This window comes from Neovison vison, chromosome 2, assembly GCF_020171115.1.
Source record: "Neovison vison isolate M4711 chromosome 2, ASM_NN_V1, whole genome shotgun sequence".
Taxonomy (NCBI): domain Eukaryota; kingdom Metazoa; phylum Chordata; class Mammalia; order Carnivora; family Mustelidae; genus Neogale; species Neogale vison.
Genome location: NC_058092.1, coordinates 151633012 through 151654049, shown reverse-complemented (window position 1 = coordinate 151654049; position 21038 = coordinate 151633012). Strand labels below are relative to the sequence as shown.

At 40.9% G+C, this 21038-nt stretch overlaps 1 protein-coding gene across 2 annotated transcripts in view; it reads left to right on the top strand.

Annotated features, from left to right (window-relative positions):
* TBCE (tubulin folding cofactor E) overlaps positions 1-21038 on the top strand; it is an 82864-nt gene that overhangs the window by 10568 nt on the left and 51258 nt on the right. For both annotated transcript variants that reach the window (XM_044239324.1, XM_044239323.1), the window contains exon 2: positions 7098-7228. In XM_044239324.1, the coding sequence (XP_044095259.1) occupies positions 7129-7228 (100 nt within the window). In that variant the 5' untranslated portion in view covers positions 7098-7128. The remainder of the gene's footprint in view (positions 1-7097; positions 7229-21038) is intronic.

Sequence of the window (21038 nt, the reverse complement as noted above, 5' to 3'; positions counted from 1 at the left end):
CGGGAAGAGATAATGACTAGCAGGAGTGGAAAGGAAGCTTTCAGTGTATTCCTTTTATACTTCTTTGAGTGTCATCTTTTAAAAAAATTAAGCGAGAAAGATATGCCTAGAAAAATACAAGGATTGGGGTGCCTGTGTGGCTCAGTTGTCTGCTTTTGGCTCAGGTCATGATCCCAGGGTCCTGAGATCGAGCCCTGCATCAGGCTCCCCACTCCACAGGAAGCCTGCTTCTCCCTCTCCCACTCCTCCTGCTCGTGTTCCCTTTCTCTCTCTCTCAATCTCTGTCAAATAAATACATAAATAATCTTTTAAAAAAAGAAAAAAGAAAAATATGAGGATGAAATGGAAAAAGAGACCGCCTAACTGGTGACTTCCAAACACTTGAACAGACTTCTTAAGAAAAACATCAGTAGGGGCACCTGGGTGGCTCAGTGGGTTAAAGCCTCTGCCTTCGGCTCAGGTCATGGTCTCAGGGTCCTGGGATCAAGCCCCGCATCGAGCCCCGCATCGGCCTCTCTGCTCGGCAGGGAGCCTGCTTCCTCCCTCTCTCTCTGCCTGCCTCTGCCTAATTGTGATCTCTGTCTGTCAAATAAATAAGTAAAATCTTAAAAAAAAAAAAAAAAGAAAAAAAATCAGTAAAGTTGAACCTCGAAATCAACTTGTGGAAAAAATATGAAGACAAGAAAAGAAGCTTTTGGGATTGATCTGGACTAAAAAGTAGTACAAGAAAGTGTACTCCTTGGGTGTAGTAGTATATGTCTTTTAACTTTAAATCCTGAATATTTTGAAACATAGGAAACACCCAGATACTAGTTGCTTTTATTAATGATTGTTAATATTTTGGCAGCTTTGCTTCGTCTTTTAAAAATATATTTAATGTAGCATAAGAGAGGACAGAAAAGTGGCAGATTGATTCAATTTCTTATCTTTTGTTGTTTCTATGGAGAATGATTTCCTGTCTTGTCCAAAAAAAAAAGTCTGGTTAGAAAACATGTTGAAGATAAAAAGAGAAGATAGCATTTAGCCATTTTCAATTAGTCTGCATTCTCCAGGTGCCTGGATGGCTCAGTTAAGCCCTTGCCTCAGGTCATGATCCTGGTCCTGGAATTGAGCCCTGCATCCTCAACAGGCTCCCGGCTCAGCAGGGAGTCTGCTTGTCCCTCTCCCTCTGCTTCCCGACACATGAGTGTGTGTGCATGTGTGCGCGCCCATGTGTGTGTGTGTGTGTGTATGCACGTGCTCTCTCTCTCTTTCTCTCTGATGAATACATCTTTGAATTAGTCTGCATTCCAGAGAAATTACATCTAGAACTTTATGAAAAACTGGCAAAAATGATTGCAAAAAATTCCTGTTCATACTTTTTTTTAAATTTTTTTTTATTTTAAGATTTTATTTATTTATTTGACAGAGAGAGATCACAAGTAGATGGAGAGGCAGGCAGAGAGAGAGAGAGAGGGAAGCAGGCTCCCTGCTGAGCAGAGAGCCCGATGCGGGGCTCGATCCCAGGACCCTGAGATCATGACCTGAGCCGAAAGCAGCGGCTTAACCCACTGAGCCACCCAGGCGCCCCTCCTGTTCATACTCTTTAAAGAGTAACAAACAAGGGGAACTAGAATTTCTAGGAAAGATGTTTTGTGAACATTTGGAAAAGTAATAATCCCAAGGAGATAGGAAGAGTTTAGTGAGTCTTGGCTAAATTTACCTTTTTTTGTTTGTCTTTTGGATCGTAATTCCCTGGCAAGCCAGGGAAATTTGCAGAGAACAGTGCATTATTTCCTTTTGCTTTTCATCATCTTTCCTTTCCTTCCTCCTCATTATTGTTAATAGAACAAATAACAGCTATTCCTTCCAAATATATTCATACGACTGAGAGGTGTGTAAGTTAAAGAGTGAAGTGACCCCTTCCCCCACCCCACCCCTCTGACAGTATACTCTGGGATTGACGGTGGGGTTTAATTTCAGGGGGGGCTCATGACAACACAAAGCTCGTGACATTCTTGCTTGTGAACTGGGTAATAGGAGAGTTTGTAACTAAAAAACATTTTACCCACAGTTTGTATGAGTTCTTCTTTTGGTTAGGTCATATATACGTGGGTCATATACATTTACATACACACATATTTTATCCTTGATCTTATAAAAATTAGGACAGAACTAGGAGAGATAATGTTGGATTATTCTATGTTTAGAATATATAATGTAAAGTCTTACATTTACACATAATGTTATGATGTGTTAAGTCCAACTTCAATAATTAGTTGCACAAGGAGTGCCTAGCTCAGCATATAACTCTTGATCTTGGGGGTCGTGAATTCAGGCCCCACATTGGGTATAGAGATTACTTGAAAAATAAATTGTTGTACAAATAGAGAAGACCTGGTTTGAAAGTTCTTCATGGAAATTCATAAGACTTTACAGAAACAAGTAAACAAGTAGATTTTCTCTTAGTGTCAGTGTCAGTATTTAACTTTTCCTTTGGATGGATGGTTTGGGTATGGCTTTCTTGAATCTTAAATATATTTATTTACTTTGAATAACTGTCTCAAGAATTTTTCCCAAGGAAGTACTTCAAAGGACAAGAATAATTTAAAAGTGAAGATGTTTTTAGCTGTTTTCTTTGAGATAGTAAACAATGGAAGCATATATCAACAGGGAAATGATTAAATTTTGGTATCTACAGGTCAACATTAAAGAGATTAATATGACTCCGTGGCTATATAGAAAAATGTTTATGCTATTAAAGAAGTAGAACAGATTACATATCTATATCTTTTTTTTTTAAGAGATTTTATTTATTTATTTGACAGAGGAACACAGCAAGACAAGGAACACAAGCAGGGGGAGTGGGAGAGGGAGAAGCAGGCTACCCCCTGAGCAGAGAGCCCAAGGCGGGGCCGATCCCAGGATCCTGGGATCATGATTTGAGTCAAAGGCAGATGCTTAATGACTGAGCCCATATCTGTTTCATTCATTCATTCATTCATTCATTTTAGATTTTATTTATTTATTTGACAGAGAGAGAGATCACAAGCAGGCAGAGAGGCAGGCAGAGAGAGGGGAAGAAGCAGTCTTCCCGCTAATCAGAGAGCCCGATTCGGGGGCTCCATCCCAGGACCCCAGGATCATGACCTGAGCTAAAGGCAGAGGCTTAACCCACTGAGCCACCCAGGTGCCCTTATCTATTTCAATTGTAAGAAAATGGTATTTACATGTTAATGAAAATTGAAAAAGGCATTTAAAACTAGTGAAAACTTTTTTTTAGCATAGTTAAATTTAAACATTTAAATTCTTTTACATTTGAGTCTTTATTATTAAAAATTATTTTGAATATAGTTGATACACAGTGGTACTTTAGCTTCAGATTTACAACATAGTGATTCAGTTTCTTTATACATTATGCTATGTTCACAACAAGTGCCGCTACCATCTGTCACCACAGAAGTCTATTATAGTATCATTGACTATATTCCCTGTACTGTGCCTCCTATTCCAGTTACTAACTCATTGCATAACTGGAAGCTTATAGCTCCCATTCTGCCCACCCACCCAACCCCCCTCACCTCTGGAAAACATCAGTTCTCTGTATTCAATGTTTGATTCTGCTTTTTGTGTATTTGTTTGTTTTTTTGTAGATTCCACCTGAGTGAAATCATATGATATTGGTCTTTTTCAGTCTGAGTTATTTCACTTAGCTTAATACCCTCTAGATCCATCTTTGTTGTCGAAATGGCATAATCCCATCCTTTTTTATGGTTGAATAATATTTGTGTGTGTGTATGTGTGTGTACACACACCTTTTTTTTTTTTTTTAAAGATTTATTTATTTATTTATTTGACAGAGAGAAATCACAAGTAGATGGAGAGGCAGGCAGAGAGGGAGAGAGAGGGAAGCAGGCTCCCCGCTGAGCAGAGAGCCCGATGCGGGGCTCGATCCCAGGACCCTGAGATCATGACCTGAGCCGAAGGCAGCGGCTTAACCCACTGAGCCACCCAGGCGCCCCTACACACACCTTTTTTCCTTATCCATTCACCTATCAGAGGACACGTAGGTTGCTTCTACATCGTGGTTATTAGAAGTAATGCTGCAATAAATACAGGGTGCGTATGATGTAGGAAAGATGTTAGGGCTTGAAGCTAATGGCCAAGAAAGAATTCTTGAGGTGTTTTTGGTGTAAAACGTGGTTTTATTAAAGCACGGGGACAGGACCCTTGAGCAGAAAGAGTGGCACTGGGGTCATGAGGAGTAGCTGATTATATACTTTCAGGTTTGGAGGGGGTTAGGGATAGTGTAAATCTAAGGATTTTGGAACCAAGGTTTTCAGAACCTTGAGGGGCTAGCTGTTGTTAGGATAAGGTCATTTTTTACTGTTTGGTAAAACCTTGTTCATGAGATCCTTCAAATGTATATTGGTAGGTCATATGCTTGGGGGTTGATAGCCAGTAGGTATCCTGGGGGTTACAGATAAAGGAAGTTTCCAAAGGAATTTTTAATATGCTAAAGTAGACTTACAGGATCCTGGGGGTCAGGCTAAGATTGCCTTTTGCCCTTAGCAAAGTATTAATATCGGGGCAGTTGAGTCCCTAGAGGAAAGCTTGTTTAAGGGGTTGTTAAGTAGTAAGGAAATTTAATTTTTCTTTTGCCTTTGTTTCCCACATTACATACATCTTTTCAAATTACTAGTGTTTTCATTTCCTTTGGGTAAATATCCAGCACTGGAATTGCTGAGTCATATGGTAATTCTATTTTTAATTTTTTGAGGACACTCCATACTGTTTTCTACAGTAGCTGCACCAATTTACATTCCCACCAACAATGCATGAGGATTCCTCTCCCTTTGCATCCTTACTGACACTTGTTATTTCTTGTCTCTTTGATGCTAACCATTCTAACAGGTGTCAGGTGGTCTCTCATTGTAGTTTTGATTTGCATTTCCCTGATGACGAGTAATGGGGAGCATCCTTTCATGTATGTGTTGGCCATCTGTGTGTATCTGTTTGTCTTCTTCAGAAAAATACTAATTCAGGTCCTCTACCCATTTTAATTGGATTTTTTGTATTTTTGGTGTTGAGTTGTATAAGTTCTCTATGTATTTTGGATATTAACCCCTTATTGCATATGTCATTTGCAAATATCTTTTCCTATCCAGTAGATTGCCTTTTGGTTTGTTTTTTCCTTTGCTGTGCAGAAGGTTTTTATTTTGATGTAGTCCCAAATAGTTTACTTTTGCGTTTGTTTCCCTTGCCTCAGGAGACATATTTAGAAAAATGTTGCTAGGGTCAGTGTCCAAGAAATTACTGCATATGTATTCTTCTAGGAGTTTTGTTTCAGGACTCAGTTTAGGTCTTATGTAGTTTGAGTTCATTTTTGTGTATGGTATAATAAGAAAGTGGTCCAATTTCATTCTTTTGTGTGTAGCTTTCCAATTTTCCCGACACCATTTGTTGAAAAGACTGTCTTTTCCGCACTGTATACTCTTGCCTCTTTTGTCATAGATTAATTGACCATATTAAGTGTTGGTTTATTTCTGGACTCTTATTCTGTTCTATTGGAATATGTGTCTATTTTTGTGCCAGGACCTTTGATTACTACAGCTTTGTAATATAACTTGAAATCTGGAATTGTGATACCTCCAGGCTTGTCTTAAGATTGGTTTGGGTGTTTGGGGTCTTTCGTGGTTCTATACAAATTTTAGGAATATTTGTTCTAGTTCTGTGGAAAACACGAGTGGTATTTTAATAAGGATTTCATTGAATCTTTTTTTTTTAAGATTTTATTTATTTATTAACAGACAGAGATCACAAGTAGGCAGAGAGGCAGGTGGGGGTGGGGTGGGGGTGGGGGGAAACAGGCTCCCTGCCGAGCAGAGAGCCCGATATGGGGCTCGATCCCAGAACTCTGGGATCATGAACCAAGCCGAAGGCAGAGGCTTAACCCACTGAGCCACCCAGGCGCCCCAGGATTTCACTGAATCTTAAAGTTATTCTTTAATATCAAATCTCGTCAGTTCAAATTTTCAGTATCCTCATTTCTTTTACTTTAAAATTATTTACGGTTTTTAAAAATTAGGATCCACATAAAGGCCATATATTGCAGTTGGTTGACATATTTCTTAGGTTTCTTTTAATCCACTCATTCTCCAGATCTCCATGCCTTTCTTTTTCTCCTTGCATTTTATTTGTTGAAGAAATGGAGTTGTGTGACAGTAGGGATCCCCCTGTCTGGATTTTGGCAGACTACAGCCTGGGAATGTCATCTAATATGATTCTTCAGTCTTCTGCTTTCCTGCGAAGTAGGAGTTGGATCTAGTTATCCCTAAATTGGGAATACTTTTCTTTCAGTCTCCCTTTAAGACCTTCTCTTTCTCTTTAATTTTAGGGTTCTGTATTTTTAGAGCTGCATGCTCCACCAGCTGAGCCAACCAGGTGCCCCTAGAGTTTAATTTTTTTATTTATTGTTCATTCGGTGTGTTGCTTCATGTATCTATGGATTTGGGTTTTTCTCCCTTACTGAAGAGACAAAAATGCCCATATTGCCCTTTTTCTTTTCCTGTTCTCTATCACTTTTATCCCCCTGTCTCTGTTCTCCTCTCCTTCCAGCCTCTTCAGTAAATGACAGAATAGACAAGTTATGTGATGTGAGCTAACTAGAGTTAAACAAAACTTAGAAAAATGTGTTATCAAAATACAGTTAGAAAGTAAAGTAAAATCAAATTATGAGAATATGGCACATATATCTGTCAGTCCTTCTTTTCACCAAAATATGAAGACCAAATTGGTCAGGAGTGTTGACCTTAAGAATTATCTCAATGAGGGGCGCCTGGGTAGCTCAGTGGGTTAAGCCTCTGCCTTCGGCTCAGGTCATGATCTCAGGGTCCCGGGATTGAGCCCCGCATCGGGCTCTCTGCTCAGAAGGGAGCCTGCTTCCCCATCTCTCTCTGCCTACCTCTCTGCCTACTTGTGATCTCTCTGTCTGTCAAATAAATAAATAAATCTTAAAAAAAAAAACAATTATCTCAATGAAATTAAAAAAAAATATTTTTAAAGGACTTTTAAAATCTGTATTAATTCTTGTTAATTTTTTATACTATTCTTCCTAGATCTCATATTTTGGATTCTGGCTACGTTATAATGAATGACACTTCGACATCAGATGTCATTGGTCGACGAGTTGAGGTTAATGGAGAACATGCAACAGTGCGTTTTTCTGGTATCGTCCCTCCTGTGGCAGGTATGTTTGTGTGTGCATTTGTTTATTTTAGAGTTCTTTCTTTGCAGGCTTCTCTCTAGTGGTTTATAACATCGATTTTGAAGAAATTAACAACGAATTTGTGATGCTTTCTACATACAATTGTTTGGTTTCAGTAACAGTATCCTGTGGTATCTATGTTTTTATTTAATTTTAGACTTACCTATTTATTTAGTGTTGCCATTTTATATTAATTCAACCTTAAAATATTTTCTGAGTAAACTTTAAACAAGTAATAATTTTGAATTCTCATATCCTAACCTCAAAAACTAAGAATTTTTGGAAATTTCTTTTGTCATTAATTCATGTGTATATGTATTTAGATAGTTTTTTTTTTAAAGGTTTTATTTTATTTATTTGACAGACAGAGATCACAAGTAGGCAGAGAGGCAGGCAGAGAGAGAGAGAGAGGAGGAAGCAGGCTCCCCGCTGAGCAGAGAGCCCGATGCGGGACTCGATCCCAGGACCCTGAGATCATGACCTGAGCCGAAGGCAGCGGCTTAATCCACTGAGCCACCCAGGCACCCCCTATTTAGAGTAGTTTAAATTGATAGGCATACAACTTTGTGATATCTTTTTTCACATATTATCTGGTACATATTTATGTTTTTTTTTTTTAAGATTTTATTTATTTATTTGGCAGACAGAGATCACAAGTAGACAGAGAGGCAGGCAGAGAGAGAGAGAGGAGGAAGCAGGCTCCCTGCTGAGCAGAGATCCCGATGCGGGGCTCGATCCCAGGACCCTGGGATCATGACCTGAGCCGAAGGCAGAGGCTTTAACCCACTGAGCCACCCGGGCACCCCCATTCTTTTCTTTTTAAAATTAATTATTTTTATTTTTTAAATTTCAGTACAGATAACATACATTGTTATATTGGTTTCAAGTGTACAGTATAGTGATTCAGCAATTCTGTACATTACTCAATGCTTGTCAAGATAAGTGTGTTCTTAATCTTCTTCACCCATTTCACCCATCACCCCCCCCCACCTCCCTTCTGGTGACCATCAGATTGTTCTCCATAGTTAAGAGTCTGTTTCTTGGTTTTTTGTTTTTGTTTTGTTCCCCTTTACTAGTGTTCTGTTTCTTACATTTCACATACTAGTGAAATAATACGGTATTTGTCTTCCTTTGACTGACTTATTTTGGTTAGCATTATACTTTCTAGCCCCATCCATGTTGTTGCAGATGGCAAGCTTTCATTCTTTTTTATGGCTGAGTAATATTCCATTGTGTGTGTGTGTGTACGTGTGTATACATACACTATCCTTAATTCATTCATCAATTGGTGGACACTTGGGCTGCTTCCATAATTTGCTGTTATAAACAATGCTAAAGTAAACATAGGGGTGCATATATTTTTTCGAATTAGTGTTTTCATATTCTTTGGATCAATACCCAGTAGTAGAATTACTGGACCGTATGGTAATTTCATTTTTAATATTTTGAGGAACCCCCCCCACACCATTTTCCACAGTGGCTGCACCAATTTGTATTCCCACCAGCAGTGCACGAGTGTTCCTTTTTCTCCACATTCTCACCAGTGCTTATTTCTTGTATTTTTAATTTTAGCCATTCGGACAGGTGTGAGGTGTTATCTAACTGTGGTTTTGTTTTGCATTTCACCGATGCTGAGTGATGTTGAACATCTTTTCATGTGTCTCTTGGCCATTGGTATTTCTTCTTTGCAGAAATGTCTATTCCAGTCTTCTGCCCATTTTTTTTTAAATTTTTTTATTTTTTATTTTTTTTAAAAGATTTTATTTATTTATTTGTCAGAGACAGAGGGAGAGAGAGCGAGTGAGCACAGGCAGACAGAGTGGCAGGCAGAGGCAGAGGGAGAAGCAGGCTCCCTGCTGAGCAAGGAGCCCGATGTGGGACTCGATCCCAGAACCCTGGGATCATGACCTGAGCCGAAGGCAGCGGCTTAACCCACTGAGCCACCCAGGCGTCCCTTCTTCTGCCCATTTTTAAATCGGATTGGTTTTTTTTTTTTTTTTTTTTTTAAAGATTTTATTTATTTATTTGACAGAGAGAGATCACAAGTAGGCAGAGAGGCAGGCAGAGAGAGAGAGGAGGAAGCAGGCTCCCCGCGGAGCAGAGAGCCCGATGTGGGACTTGATCCCAGGCCCCTGAGATCATGACCTGAGCTGAAGGCAGCGGCTTAACCCACTGAGCCACCCAGGCGCCCCTCGGATTGGTTTTTTTGTATGTTGAGTTGTAGAAGTTCTTCACATATTTTGGATACTAACACTTGATCAAATATGTCATTTGCGAATATCTTTTCCCATTCCATAGGTTGCCTTTTAGTTTTCTTTCCTCTGCAGAAGTTTTTTTTTTTTTTTTAAAGAGTTTATATATTTATTTGACAGATCACAAGTAGGCAGAGAGGTAGGCAGGCAGAGAGAGGGGGAAGTAGGCTCCCTGTTGAGCAGAGAGCCCGATGTGGGGCTATATCCCAGGACCCTGAGATCATGACCTGAGCCAAAGGCAGAGGCCCAACCCATTGAGCCACCCAGGTGTCCCACTTTTTTTTCTTTTTTTTAATTTATTTATTTGTCAGAGAGAGAGCGAGTGAGAACAAGCACACGCAGAGTGTCAGGCAGAGACAGAGAGAGAAGCAGGCTCCCTGCTGAGCAAGGAGCTTGATGTGGGACTCGATCCCAGGATGCTGGGATCATGACCTGAGCCGAAGGCATCCGCTTAACCAACTGAGCCACCCAGGCGTCCCCCACTTTTTTTTTTTAAGACTTTATTTTTAAGTAATCTCTACACCCAACGTGGGGCTCGAACTCACAACCCTGAGATCAAGAGTTGTGTGTTTGTGGGATGCCTTGGTGGCTCAGTCAATAGTTAAGCATCTGCCTTCAGCTCAGGTCATGATCCTGGGATCAAGTCCCATATCTGGCTCCTTGCTCAGTGGGAGTCTGCTTCTCCCTCTGCCTACTGCTCTCCCTGCTTGTGCTCTCTCTCTCTCTCTCTGGCAAATAAATACATAAAATCTTTTTTTTTTTTTAAAGATTTTATTTTATTTATTTGAGAGAGAGAGACAGTGAGAGAGAGAATGAGCGAGGAGAAGGTCAGAGAGCGAAGCAGACTCCCCATGGAGCTGGGAGCCTGATATGGGACTCGATCCCGGGACTCCAGGATCACGCCCTGAGCCGGAGGCAGTCGTTTAACCAACTGCGCCACCCAGGCGTCCCAAATACATAAAATCTTAAAAAAAAAAAAAGTTACATGCTCATACGGAGGTTGCTCAAAATGTTAAAAATAGAACTACCCTATGACCCAGCAATTGCACTACTAGGTAATTATCCAAAGGATACAAACATAGTGGTTTGAAGGGGGCATGTGCACCCTAATATTTATAGTTGCAGTGTCCACAGTAGCTCAACTATGGAAAGAGCCCAGATTTCCATCGATGCAGGAATGGATAAAGAAGATGTGTGTGTGTGTGTGTGTGTTTGTGTGTGTGTGTGTGTGTGTTATGCACACATGACGGAATATTACTTGGTCATCCAAAGGAATGAAAGCTTTCCATTGGCAGTGATGAGGATGGAACTAGAGTGCATTATGCTAAGCAAAATAAGTCAGAGAAAGATGAATACCGTATGATTTCACTCATGTGGCATTTAAGAAATAAAACAAATGAACATAGGGGAAGGGAGGGAAAAATAAAATAACAGAGAGGGAGGCAAACCGTAAAAGGCTCAACTATAGGGAACAAACTGAGGGTTGCTGGAGGGGAGGTGGGGAGGATAGGGTAATTGAGTGATGGGCATTAAGGAGCGCAGTTGATTTAATGGGTGTTCTGTGCAATGCAATTCTGATGAATCACTAAATCCTGCCCCTGCAACAAATAATACACTCTGTGTTAACTAACTTGAACTAAAAAAAAAAAAAAAGTTGCCTGTTCCACTGACTGAGCCAGCCAGGTGCCCCTGTGATACAGTCTGAACATAAGTTCCACCTGACCCTGTGGGAACTCTGAAGGGAGGATGGCCCTTCAGAGATTTTCGTAGCTGAGATGAGGGGCGGGGCACTTACACCTGTGATGATCTGTCAGTGGGTTTTGTGGAAGCGGGTGTGCCAGGCACTTTCTCCAGTGGAGACAGTTCTTGAAAGTGGAGTCATAGTTGAGGGCTAGTTGCCAGAGGCTGGTTTGCCCAGCAGCTGGTGGGAATAAGTCTCAATTTCTAAAGGCAGGTTGGAGTGGCCCGTCACAGATCCAGTAATGCAGATGGAAGCTATTTCATGGTAATTTAGTGACTATGAAGTGGTACATATTATTTTCATTTATTAAATTGCTTGTAAGTTTGACAATTCCTTCATGTATGTATGATCAGGCGAATTTCCCCCCCCCTCAAATTATAATTCTGCGAAGAAGGAGCTACTGTGTATTCACTTTATTAATTATCTCATTGTTTGGGGCATTCTTTAGGACTTTACCTCAACTGGTGTGACTTTTGAGTTTTTTTCAGAAGTCAACAGGTGGAATTGGTACAAAGATGCAGTGAAATTGAACACAGATTCAGTAATTACTCCTGGAGCTGCTTTACTGGGTGTAAATTTTAGGGTGGTTGTGATAATTAAATAAGTGAAGGTGTTTAAAGCGCTTAGACCAGTTCCTGGTGCATAGTGTTAGCTATTGTGGTAGGTAAAATTTACTTAAGAAAGAAATAGGGCAGTTCTAATGTTTTACAAATGGCTTGGGTTGGAAATTGAGATATCCTGAGATAGCATCACATGCAGGCTTTTTAATTTTTTAATTTTTATTTTTTAAAGATTTATTTTAGAGCGTGTGAATGAGTGTGGGGTGGGGAGGGGCAAAGGGAGAGGAAGAGAAAGTCTCCAACAGACTGCTCTGAGCACGGAGCTGGACTTGGGCTTGATTGATCCCACGACCCTGAGACCATGACCTGAGCAGAAACCAAGAGTCAATGCTTAACTGACTGAGCCATCCAGGTGTCTCCATATGCAGTTTTTAAAAAAGTGTTTAAATAAAGAGGATATGCTGTGATGGGTAGAAAAGTACCCCTCCCCTTCCAACAAAGATGTCCCCATGAGCTGGGAGCATTGTGTTGGGTTACATGGCAAAGGAGAATTAGGGTTGCAGGTGGAATTAAGCTTGCTAATCAGCTGACTTTAAGATAGGGAGATTATCCAGGTGGGTTCAGTGTGATCTGAAGGATCTGTCGAAGTAGAAGTAGAAGAGGACAGTGCAGAAGAGCAGCGATGTGAGAAAGTTTTGACTGGCCACTGTGGGCATTGAAGATGGAATCGGGTCGTGAAGCCGAAGAATGTGTGCAGCCCCTACCAGCTGGGGAAGGCAAGGCAATGAGTTTTCCTCTCTCGCCTCCAGAAGGGAACACAGCTTTGCAACCCCTTGATTTTATTTTATTTTTTAAAGATTTAATTATTGAGAGAGAGAGTGTGCATGAGAGTGGGGTGGGGGGCACAGGGGAGAAGCCGACTTCCTCTGAGCAGGAACCCGATGCGGGGCTTGACCAGAAACTCCAAGGTCGTGACCCGGGCCGAAGGCAGACACTTAAGCAACTGAGCCACCCAGGCGCCCCTGCAATGCCTTGATTTTAGACCAATGAGACTGTCCTCAGGCTCTGACCTCCAGAACTGTAGGATAATAAATTTGTGTGTGGGGGGGATGATAGTCAGACACTAATGTTATAACTGTGTTTGGAGTCTGTTTAGAATTGTTTCATGAATGTGGGAGTGAGGAAGCACTTTTTCTAAATTTGTTTCATGTGATTTAAATGATTAACTGATTTAATTAATGAAATACTACCAGTAGACCTTTTATTAATTATACATCTGTATGCTTAAAAATCAGATATTTGTTACTCAGTATTCTCATGTTCATATACTTGGAGTTGCTGTAGATCAATCAATATATACACTGTATATTTATTTTCTCTCCAGTGATCATCTTCATGGTTCTTTGCCCTTAGTTATTGTTTTGTAATACATTTTATGGTAACTGAAATCTGGTATTATTGTCAACCTGTATAGAGTGACTAAATTAAATGGCCCTATAGTATCTTGGGTTCCATTTATCCTGTAGTAACAAGTTAATTTAAAATAAAATAGTCGAGGGGCACCTGGGTGGCTCAGTGGGTTAAAGCCTCTGCCTTTGGCTCAGGTCATGATCCCAGTGTCCTGGGATTGAGCCCCACATTGGGCTCTCTGCTCAGGAGGGAGCCTGCTTCCTCCTCTCTCTCTCTCTGCCTGCCTCTCTGCCTACTTGTGATCTCTCTCTGTCAGATAAATAAAATCTTAAAAAAAAATAGTTGAAACATGTTGCTTCTAAGTTCTTATGGAGGTATTTTGTATTCTGCACTCAGTTTATTGATCTTAAATAGTGGTTGAAATGCATTGACATCTATCGAAGCAAATACTGGCAATCCAAATTCATTAGGGAACAGCTGACTCAGCAAAGTTAGAAGTCTGCTTTTGATCTTTTTTGGTGTTTTTCTCCATTCTTCACATCTTCTTACCAATTTCCAGCCTCCCAGATTCCAGCTTCTAATCTGGAACTCGCCAAGGGTCTGACTCTATCATGCACATCTCTGAGGCCCATCACAAGAATTCGATCAGATTCATTTTTTTCTTGTGTTTTAGAGGATTAGTATAATTTTCCATGACAAAAGAAGCAGATTTTTTTTTTTTTTTTAGGTCTTGGAGGATGTTGTTTTTAAATATAACAAGATTTTCTTATAGTTTCATTTAGTAATACTGCTAATTAATCTTCCGGGCCATTCTTGAAGCCTCGTTGCTGTGTTTTTTTAGTACCTATTAAAATAATACATGAGCATGATAAAATATAGTGCCTAAGGGCTTATGATGAAAAGCCAAAGTGTCCAGCTGTGGGTGTTTCCTCACTGATTGGTTGTAGGTGTTTTCTTGGTTAAGCCTATTTAATTGAGGTCACATGTACCTTTTCAGTTATGAAATATTTTCTTCTAAGATTATATTTGATAATGTTTACCCTTTCATTTTTTTTTAAAGATTTTATTTATTTATTTGACAGGCAGAGATTACAAGTAGGCAGAGAGGCAGGCAGAGAGAGAGAGGAGGAAGCAGGCTCCCTGCTGAGCAGAGAGCCTGATGCGGGGCTCGATCCCAGGACTCTGGGACCATGACCTGAGCCAAAGGCAGAGGCTTTAACCCACTGAGCCACCCAGGCGCCCCTGTTTACCCTTTCATTTTACCTGTTTTCTCTTTCTGGCACTCCTGTAAGTTGGATATAGGATTTCCTAGAATGGTCTTCTACGTTCCTTTTTTTCTTCCTTGCAATTTGTTGGAAAAAATCGTGTTTTGTCTTCTAAAACTTCTCATGTTCTGGATTCGTCTGATTACCTCCATGTGATGTCATTAACATGTACTTCTGTCTCTACGTTTCCTGTACATTGGTAATTGTATATAGGGTTTATCAGATTTAGGTTTGATAATCTCTTTTTTTGGTACAAATACTCTGTAGGTAATGCATTCTTCAGTCAGGAGGCGCACAATGTCTGGTTGTATCTCTTTTTGTGATGTTAGCAGCTCCAGATGAACATGGTTTTATGTCAGTTATTTGGGGTGGTCAAATGGTGAAATTCTAATAATTTTCTTCTATTGTTCTTCTTTTTTTTTTTTTAAAGATTTTATGTATTTATTTGACAGAGAGAAATCACAAGTAGATGGAGAGGCAGGCAGAGAGAGAGGGAAGCAGGCTCCCCGCTGAGCAGAGAGCCCAATGCGGGACTCGATCCCAGGACCCCGAGATCATGACCTGAGCCGAAGGCAGCGGCTTAACCCACTGAGCCACCCAGGCGCCCCTCTATTGTTCTTCTGATGGACTGCGTATATTGTGGAAAATTTCCCTATCTTAATTAGTTTCTTTCCAAATAACTGGGTGATTGAAAGGCAGGATAAATGTTGGATTTTTTCCTTTTATTTGTCTTTATAAAAATGAATTGGTTGACTTAGAAAACCAATGAATTAAAAAAAATATTTATAAAGTCATGGGTTTAAACATATTTTATCTGTTTTAGTCCATTTCTGTATCCTTAATGATGCTCAGACTGTCCCAGATTCGGCCAGAAGGACCCCCTTCAGATTGCCTCCTGAGTACTTTTGATGTGACCCAGTGGTTTTTGATAGTTTCCTTACTGAGATTTGATAAGGAAGCTATCATACGTGAAGGGTTCATCTAATACGTTTTTTGCCCCACAGTCAGCCATTTCTCCAAGGTTCTGCTTTCTATTTTTTTTTTTTAAAGTGTCAGGTAGCATTTGGAATAGTATAAGGAACACCTATATATACTTGTTATGTCTGTTTAACATTGCTAACACTTTGCCTTATTTGCTTCATTCAATAAAAATTTTTTTTGCCTAAGCATTTTATTTTTTAAAGACTTTATTTATACATTTAACAGAGAAGAGAGCATGAAAGAGCATAAGCAGTGGGGGAGTGGCAGAGGGACAGGGAAGAGCAGGCTTCCCACTAAGCAGGAAACCCAATCCGGGTGTGGGGGTGGGATGGGCTCAATCCCAGGACTCTGGGATCATGACCTAAACTGAAGGCAGATGCTTAACCAACTGAACCACCCAGGCGCCCTGCCTAAGCATTTTATTAATTAATTTATTTATTTTAAAGATTTTGTTTATTTGACAGACAGAGATTACAAGTAGGCAGAGAGGCAGGCGGAGAGAGAGAGGAGGAAGTAGGCTCTCTGCTGAGCAGAGAACCTAGAGAACCTGACTCAGGACTCGATCCCAGGACCCTGAGACCATGACCTGAGCCGAAGGCAGAGGGTTTAACCCACTGAGCCACCCAGGCACCCTGCCTAAGCATTTTAAATACAGTGATATGCATAGTGGCATTTCATGTCTGAATACTTCACCATGCATCTCTAAAAAGTAAAAGCATTTTCTTATAAAATACATTTTAAACTCAAATTCTGATTCGTATTGTGTTACTGGTGAATAGAATTCTTTTATGGTAAATAGAGTTTATGTAAACCACTGAATAAACAAGATTATTGAAAAACTCTGTCCTAATTAACCTCTTGGTTTATAGTCTTTGAAGATTAGTCCTAAGGTGAAGTGTGTCCGTTCTTTAAAAGGGGCGCCTGGGTGGCTCAGTCTGTTGTCTGCCTTCAGCTCAGGTCATGATCCCAGGGTCCTGGGATCGAGTCCCATGTCGGGCTCCCTGCTCAGTGGGGAGGCTGGTTCTCCCACTCCTTCTCCCCGTGCTTGCACATGCACCCTCTCTCTCTCAAATAAAATCTTTTTTTTTTTTAAGATTTTATATTATTTGACAGAACATGTGCACAAGCAGGGGGAGGGGCAGGCTTCCCACTGAGCCAGGAGCCTGATGCAAGGCTCAATCCCAGGACCCGGGTTCATGACTTGAGCTGAAGGCAGATGCTTAACCGACTGAGCCAACTACGAGCCCCTAAATAAACTCTTAAAGAAAAAAAAAAAAGGTCTTTGTTTGTTTAGGTAAAGTTGACACAGGTGTACAATGTAGTTATTAGACAACTCTATATAGTTAGATTGGGCAACTCTACAGTGTAGCTATTATCTGTTACCATAAAGTGCTGTTACAATACCACTGACTCTAATCCCTACCCTGGACCCTTCACCCCCACGATTTACTCATTCCATAGCTGGAAGCCTATACCTCCCACTCCCCTTCAGCCATTTTTCCCATCTACCCCTCACTCCCTCCCCTCTGGCAACCATCAGTTCTCTATTTGTAGGTTGGTTTCTGCTTGGTTTGTGGTGTTTTTTAGATTCCACATGTAAGTGAAATCATGGTATTTGTCTTTCTCTGACTCATTTCAGCAAAATTTTAGGTGTTTTCATCTGTGCCATCAAAATTCTGCACTAGCTCTTTTCTCTCGATTAGTTTTATTTTTAAAGTTTTTTAGTTTATTTTTAATTTTTATTTTTTTAAAAAGATTTTATTTATTTGACAGAGCACAGCAGGCAGAGTGGCAGAGGGAGAGAGAAGCAGGCTCCCTGCCAAGTAAGGAGGCCAATGTGGGACTCGATCCCAGGACCCTGGGATCATGACCTGAGCAGAAATCAGCTGCTTAACCCACTGAGCCACCCAGGCGTCCCTTATTTTATTTTTTAGAGGGAGACAAGGCACATGTGTGCATGGGGTGGGGTAGCTGCAGAGGGAGAGAGAGAGAATCTCCAGTAGGCTCCGTGCTCAGCGAGGAGCCAAGGGGTGCTCAGTCTCAGGACCCTGAGATGATAACCTGAGCTGAAACCAGGACTTGGCCACTTAAGCGACTGAAACACCCAGTGCCCCTTTTTGATTAATTTTAGATATGAGTTTCTTATTCCCTCATTAAAGAAAATTTGTATCTAGTCTTTACTGTTCTACTTTTTTTTTTTCCTAAGAGGAAAGTTGTTTATTTAACATTTTAAGGCTTTTGTAGCATTTATTTACCTACTTTACGTTTTTTACATTGAGTTAATTGCCCTAGGTTTTTTTTTTTTTAAGTAATCTCTGTGCCCAACATGCGGCCTGAACTCTAGACCCCAAGATCAAGAGCCACATGCTCTTCTGACTGAGCCAGCCAGATGCTCCTAAGGTATTTTTGTTTAAATAACACATTTCTTAATTTTTAAATTTATTTTTAAAGGATTTTATTTATTCATTTGACTCAGAGGGAGCCACAGGCAGAGGCAGAGGGAGAGGCAGGCACCCCGCTGAGCAGAGAGCCCAATGTGGGACTTGATCCCAGGACCCTGTGATCAGGACCTGAGCCAAAGGCAGACACTTAACTGACTGAGCCACCCACACAGGTGCCCCCAAATAACACCTATTGATTGTACTTTATTAGTGTTGTTTTGATGCTGTTGTTATTCCAAGGTTTTTAATGGGTTTTATTTTCTCACAGCTTTTATTGAACAAATACTACTTTGAGAATCAGAATCAACACAAATTATTTGGTAGCAAATATCTACATGAAGTATGTATAACAGTGTTCTTCTCTGAGACATTTTCAAATGAATCCTGCTTTTGCCCTCCTACCAGAGCAAATAGAAAGGCATATGTGTGTTTAAATGTGGTGATGACAGGATAGGTTTTCATATTCTGGGAGTTGATGGAAGAAATGGCTAAAGTTACAATTTGTTGTCTAGAAGAACATTTAAGCATTATGTTAAAACCAAAGTTGTTGGGGTGCCTGGGTGGCTCAGTGGGTTAAAGCCTCTGCCTTCGGCTTGGGTCATGGTTCCAGGGTCCTGGGATCGAGCCCCACATTGGGCTCTCTGCTCAGTCAGGAGCCTGCTTCCTTCCCTCTCTCTCTCTGCCTGCCTCTCTGCCTACTTGTGATCTCTGTCAAATAAATAAATCTTAAAAAAAAAAATCCAAAGTTGTTGCCTTTGACAGACACGTGATAGTATTCAGATGAAAAACTGTAGTGTCGGGGCATCTGGGTGGCTCAGTGGGTTGAAGCATCTGCCTTCAGCTGAGGTCATGATCCCAGGGTTCTGGGATCGAGCCCCGCATTAGGCTGTCTGCTCAGCGGGGAGCCTGCTTCCCTTCCTCTCTCTCTGCCTGCCTCTCTACCTACTTGTGATCTCTGTCTGTCAAATAAATTAATTAATTAATTTAAAAAAACCGTAGTGTCATTTAAGTAGGTAATTTAATTATTTCAGGATGATTTTTATAGCTTATTTCTTACTGGGATGTAGCCCTGCTTCAAACTGGTAGCAGATCTTATTATAGGAGTAATAGGCATTTGGTAATTTGTGACTTTAAGTATGTTAGGCCCTTCGTCATCTCTTCTGTATTTATAGGTGCAAAAAAATTGGTACTCAAGTGTGTCCTTGTTTGAAGCTTTGGACAGATGGGGGGTTGCTTCCTGAGAGAGAATTCTTGCTCCTGAAAGTTAGTGGTCTTTCTGTAGCCCACAATCGTGCTGAAGTGGATGGCCCTCTGCTTCGAAGGGTTGTTATGAGGAGTCAATAAATTAAAATATATATAAAGCATTTAGACCTGAACTTGATAGGATGTAAGAGCTTTTTAAATGTTTGCTGTTCTTGTTGTGAATCAGGAGGAAAGTACTCTTTTTCTCAGAACACTTCATTTCCCTCTATAGGAAAACCATCATACAATCTTGATTTTTGTTGGAGCATGGTAGTCACTGTCATCTGTCAGGGTATTGATGTATAAATATAAAAATTATATTTATCATTGGAAATTAATAAACCTATATTCTCATGTCTTCTTCAGTCTTTTGCACATTTGAACTTGGTAGATGGAAGGTAATCAGGGCCTTAGCACCCCTGGCGTGTAGGAGGAAGAAGCCTGGGTCTTCCAGCGTTGGGAAATGACCGATGAGGTCCTACCAACCTCCACTTCGGTCCGTTTTCTCATCTCTGCTGGTTTCGGGACTTGCTCTGCTGTCTTTAGCGGACAGGGCGAGAGCTTGCCAGACGGGAGCGATGCTTCGCCAGAGTTACAGCTGATCCCAAGTGCGTGCTGGCCTTGCTCTTCCCACCTGTGTGAGTCTGAGTAGCGACTTGTTCCTTGCAGTGCAAATGGCCTTCTTAGTGATGTCCGCTAAGGCAGTTCATTTGGGTGAGGGCTTTTATGATGAATAACATTACTTGTGTTTAAGGCCTTTGTTTAACAAAGTGGATTAAGACACAAAAGGATTTTGTGTGTGTGTGTGTGTGTGTGTGTGTGTGTGTGTTAGTACAGAGTTTGGTCCTTTTTCACTATGTTATTTTGGCACGTGTGACTTAATAAGAAAAATATACCTGGTCTCTGTCTCAGGTTCCTGACACAAAGCTCCCCAAACCCACGAAACTTCCTGTGTGTTAGGGGAACTAGGGACATCTGTTAATCTTGAAAATAAAAGCTGGTGGGGAGCCTCGGTGGCTCATTTGATTAAGCATTTGCCTTCGGCTTATGTAGTGAATCTGGGGTTTTGGGATCAAGTCCCACGTGGGGCTCCCTGCTCAGCGGGAAGTCTGCTTCTCCCTCTCCTACTAACTCCTCCACCCCCTTGCATTCTCTCCCTCTCTCAAATAAATAAAATCTTAAAAAATTAATAAAAGGAGCACCTGGGGGCTCAGTCCATTAAGCTTCTGCCTTCAGCTCAGGGCATGATCCAGGGGTCCTTGGATGGAGCCCCTCCTCCGGCTTCCTGCTTAGCGGGGAGTCTGCTTCTCCCTCTCCTTGCTGTTCCCCCTCCTTGGACTTGCTCCCTCTCTGTCAAATAAGTAAATCTTTAAGAAAAAAAAAGGGGGGGCTTTTTTTTAGGAATAAAAGAAAATTGCAATCCAGGATAAATAAACTGTGGTAAAATCTGTAGGAAGGTCAGAGGGAATAAAGGAGAAGCATGCTTTTTAAGGAGGAAAGGGGTAGGTTGGGATGTCTGTTATAAACTAGAAGTCCACTGGAGTAAAGTAGAGGTCATAGTGTGGTAGCTTTTCACTGGCTGAGCTGTTGGCTCATGTCTGCATGAGGTGGCTTTTCATTGGCTGAGCATCTCTGCTTTTAGCGGGAATAATGGAGTAGTATCTGGGTGCGAGGTCAAGTCCAGGTAAAGCCAAGTTCGTCTCTTCCTGTTGGGTCTGCAGTTGACCACCAATGATGGTAGGGGTGGAGAGCTCCCTCCGTGAATCCTCCTGACTACATTTTGGTGAAATTTCCCACTACTGATTTTCACATGCTCTAATATTTGTTCTTCAATCCCCGTTCCCCACCAAGAACTTCTAAAAGAAGGCCCTGGGAATCTCCAAAGTGATAAGTGTCTTTT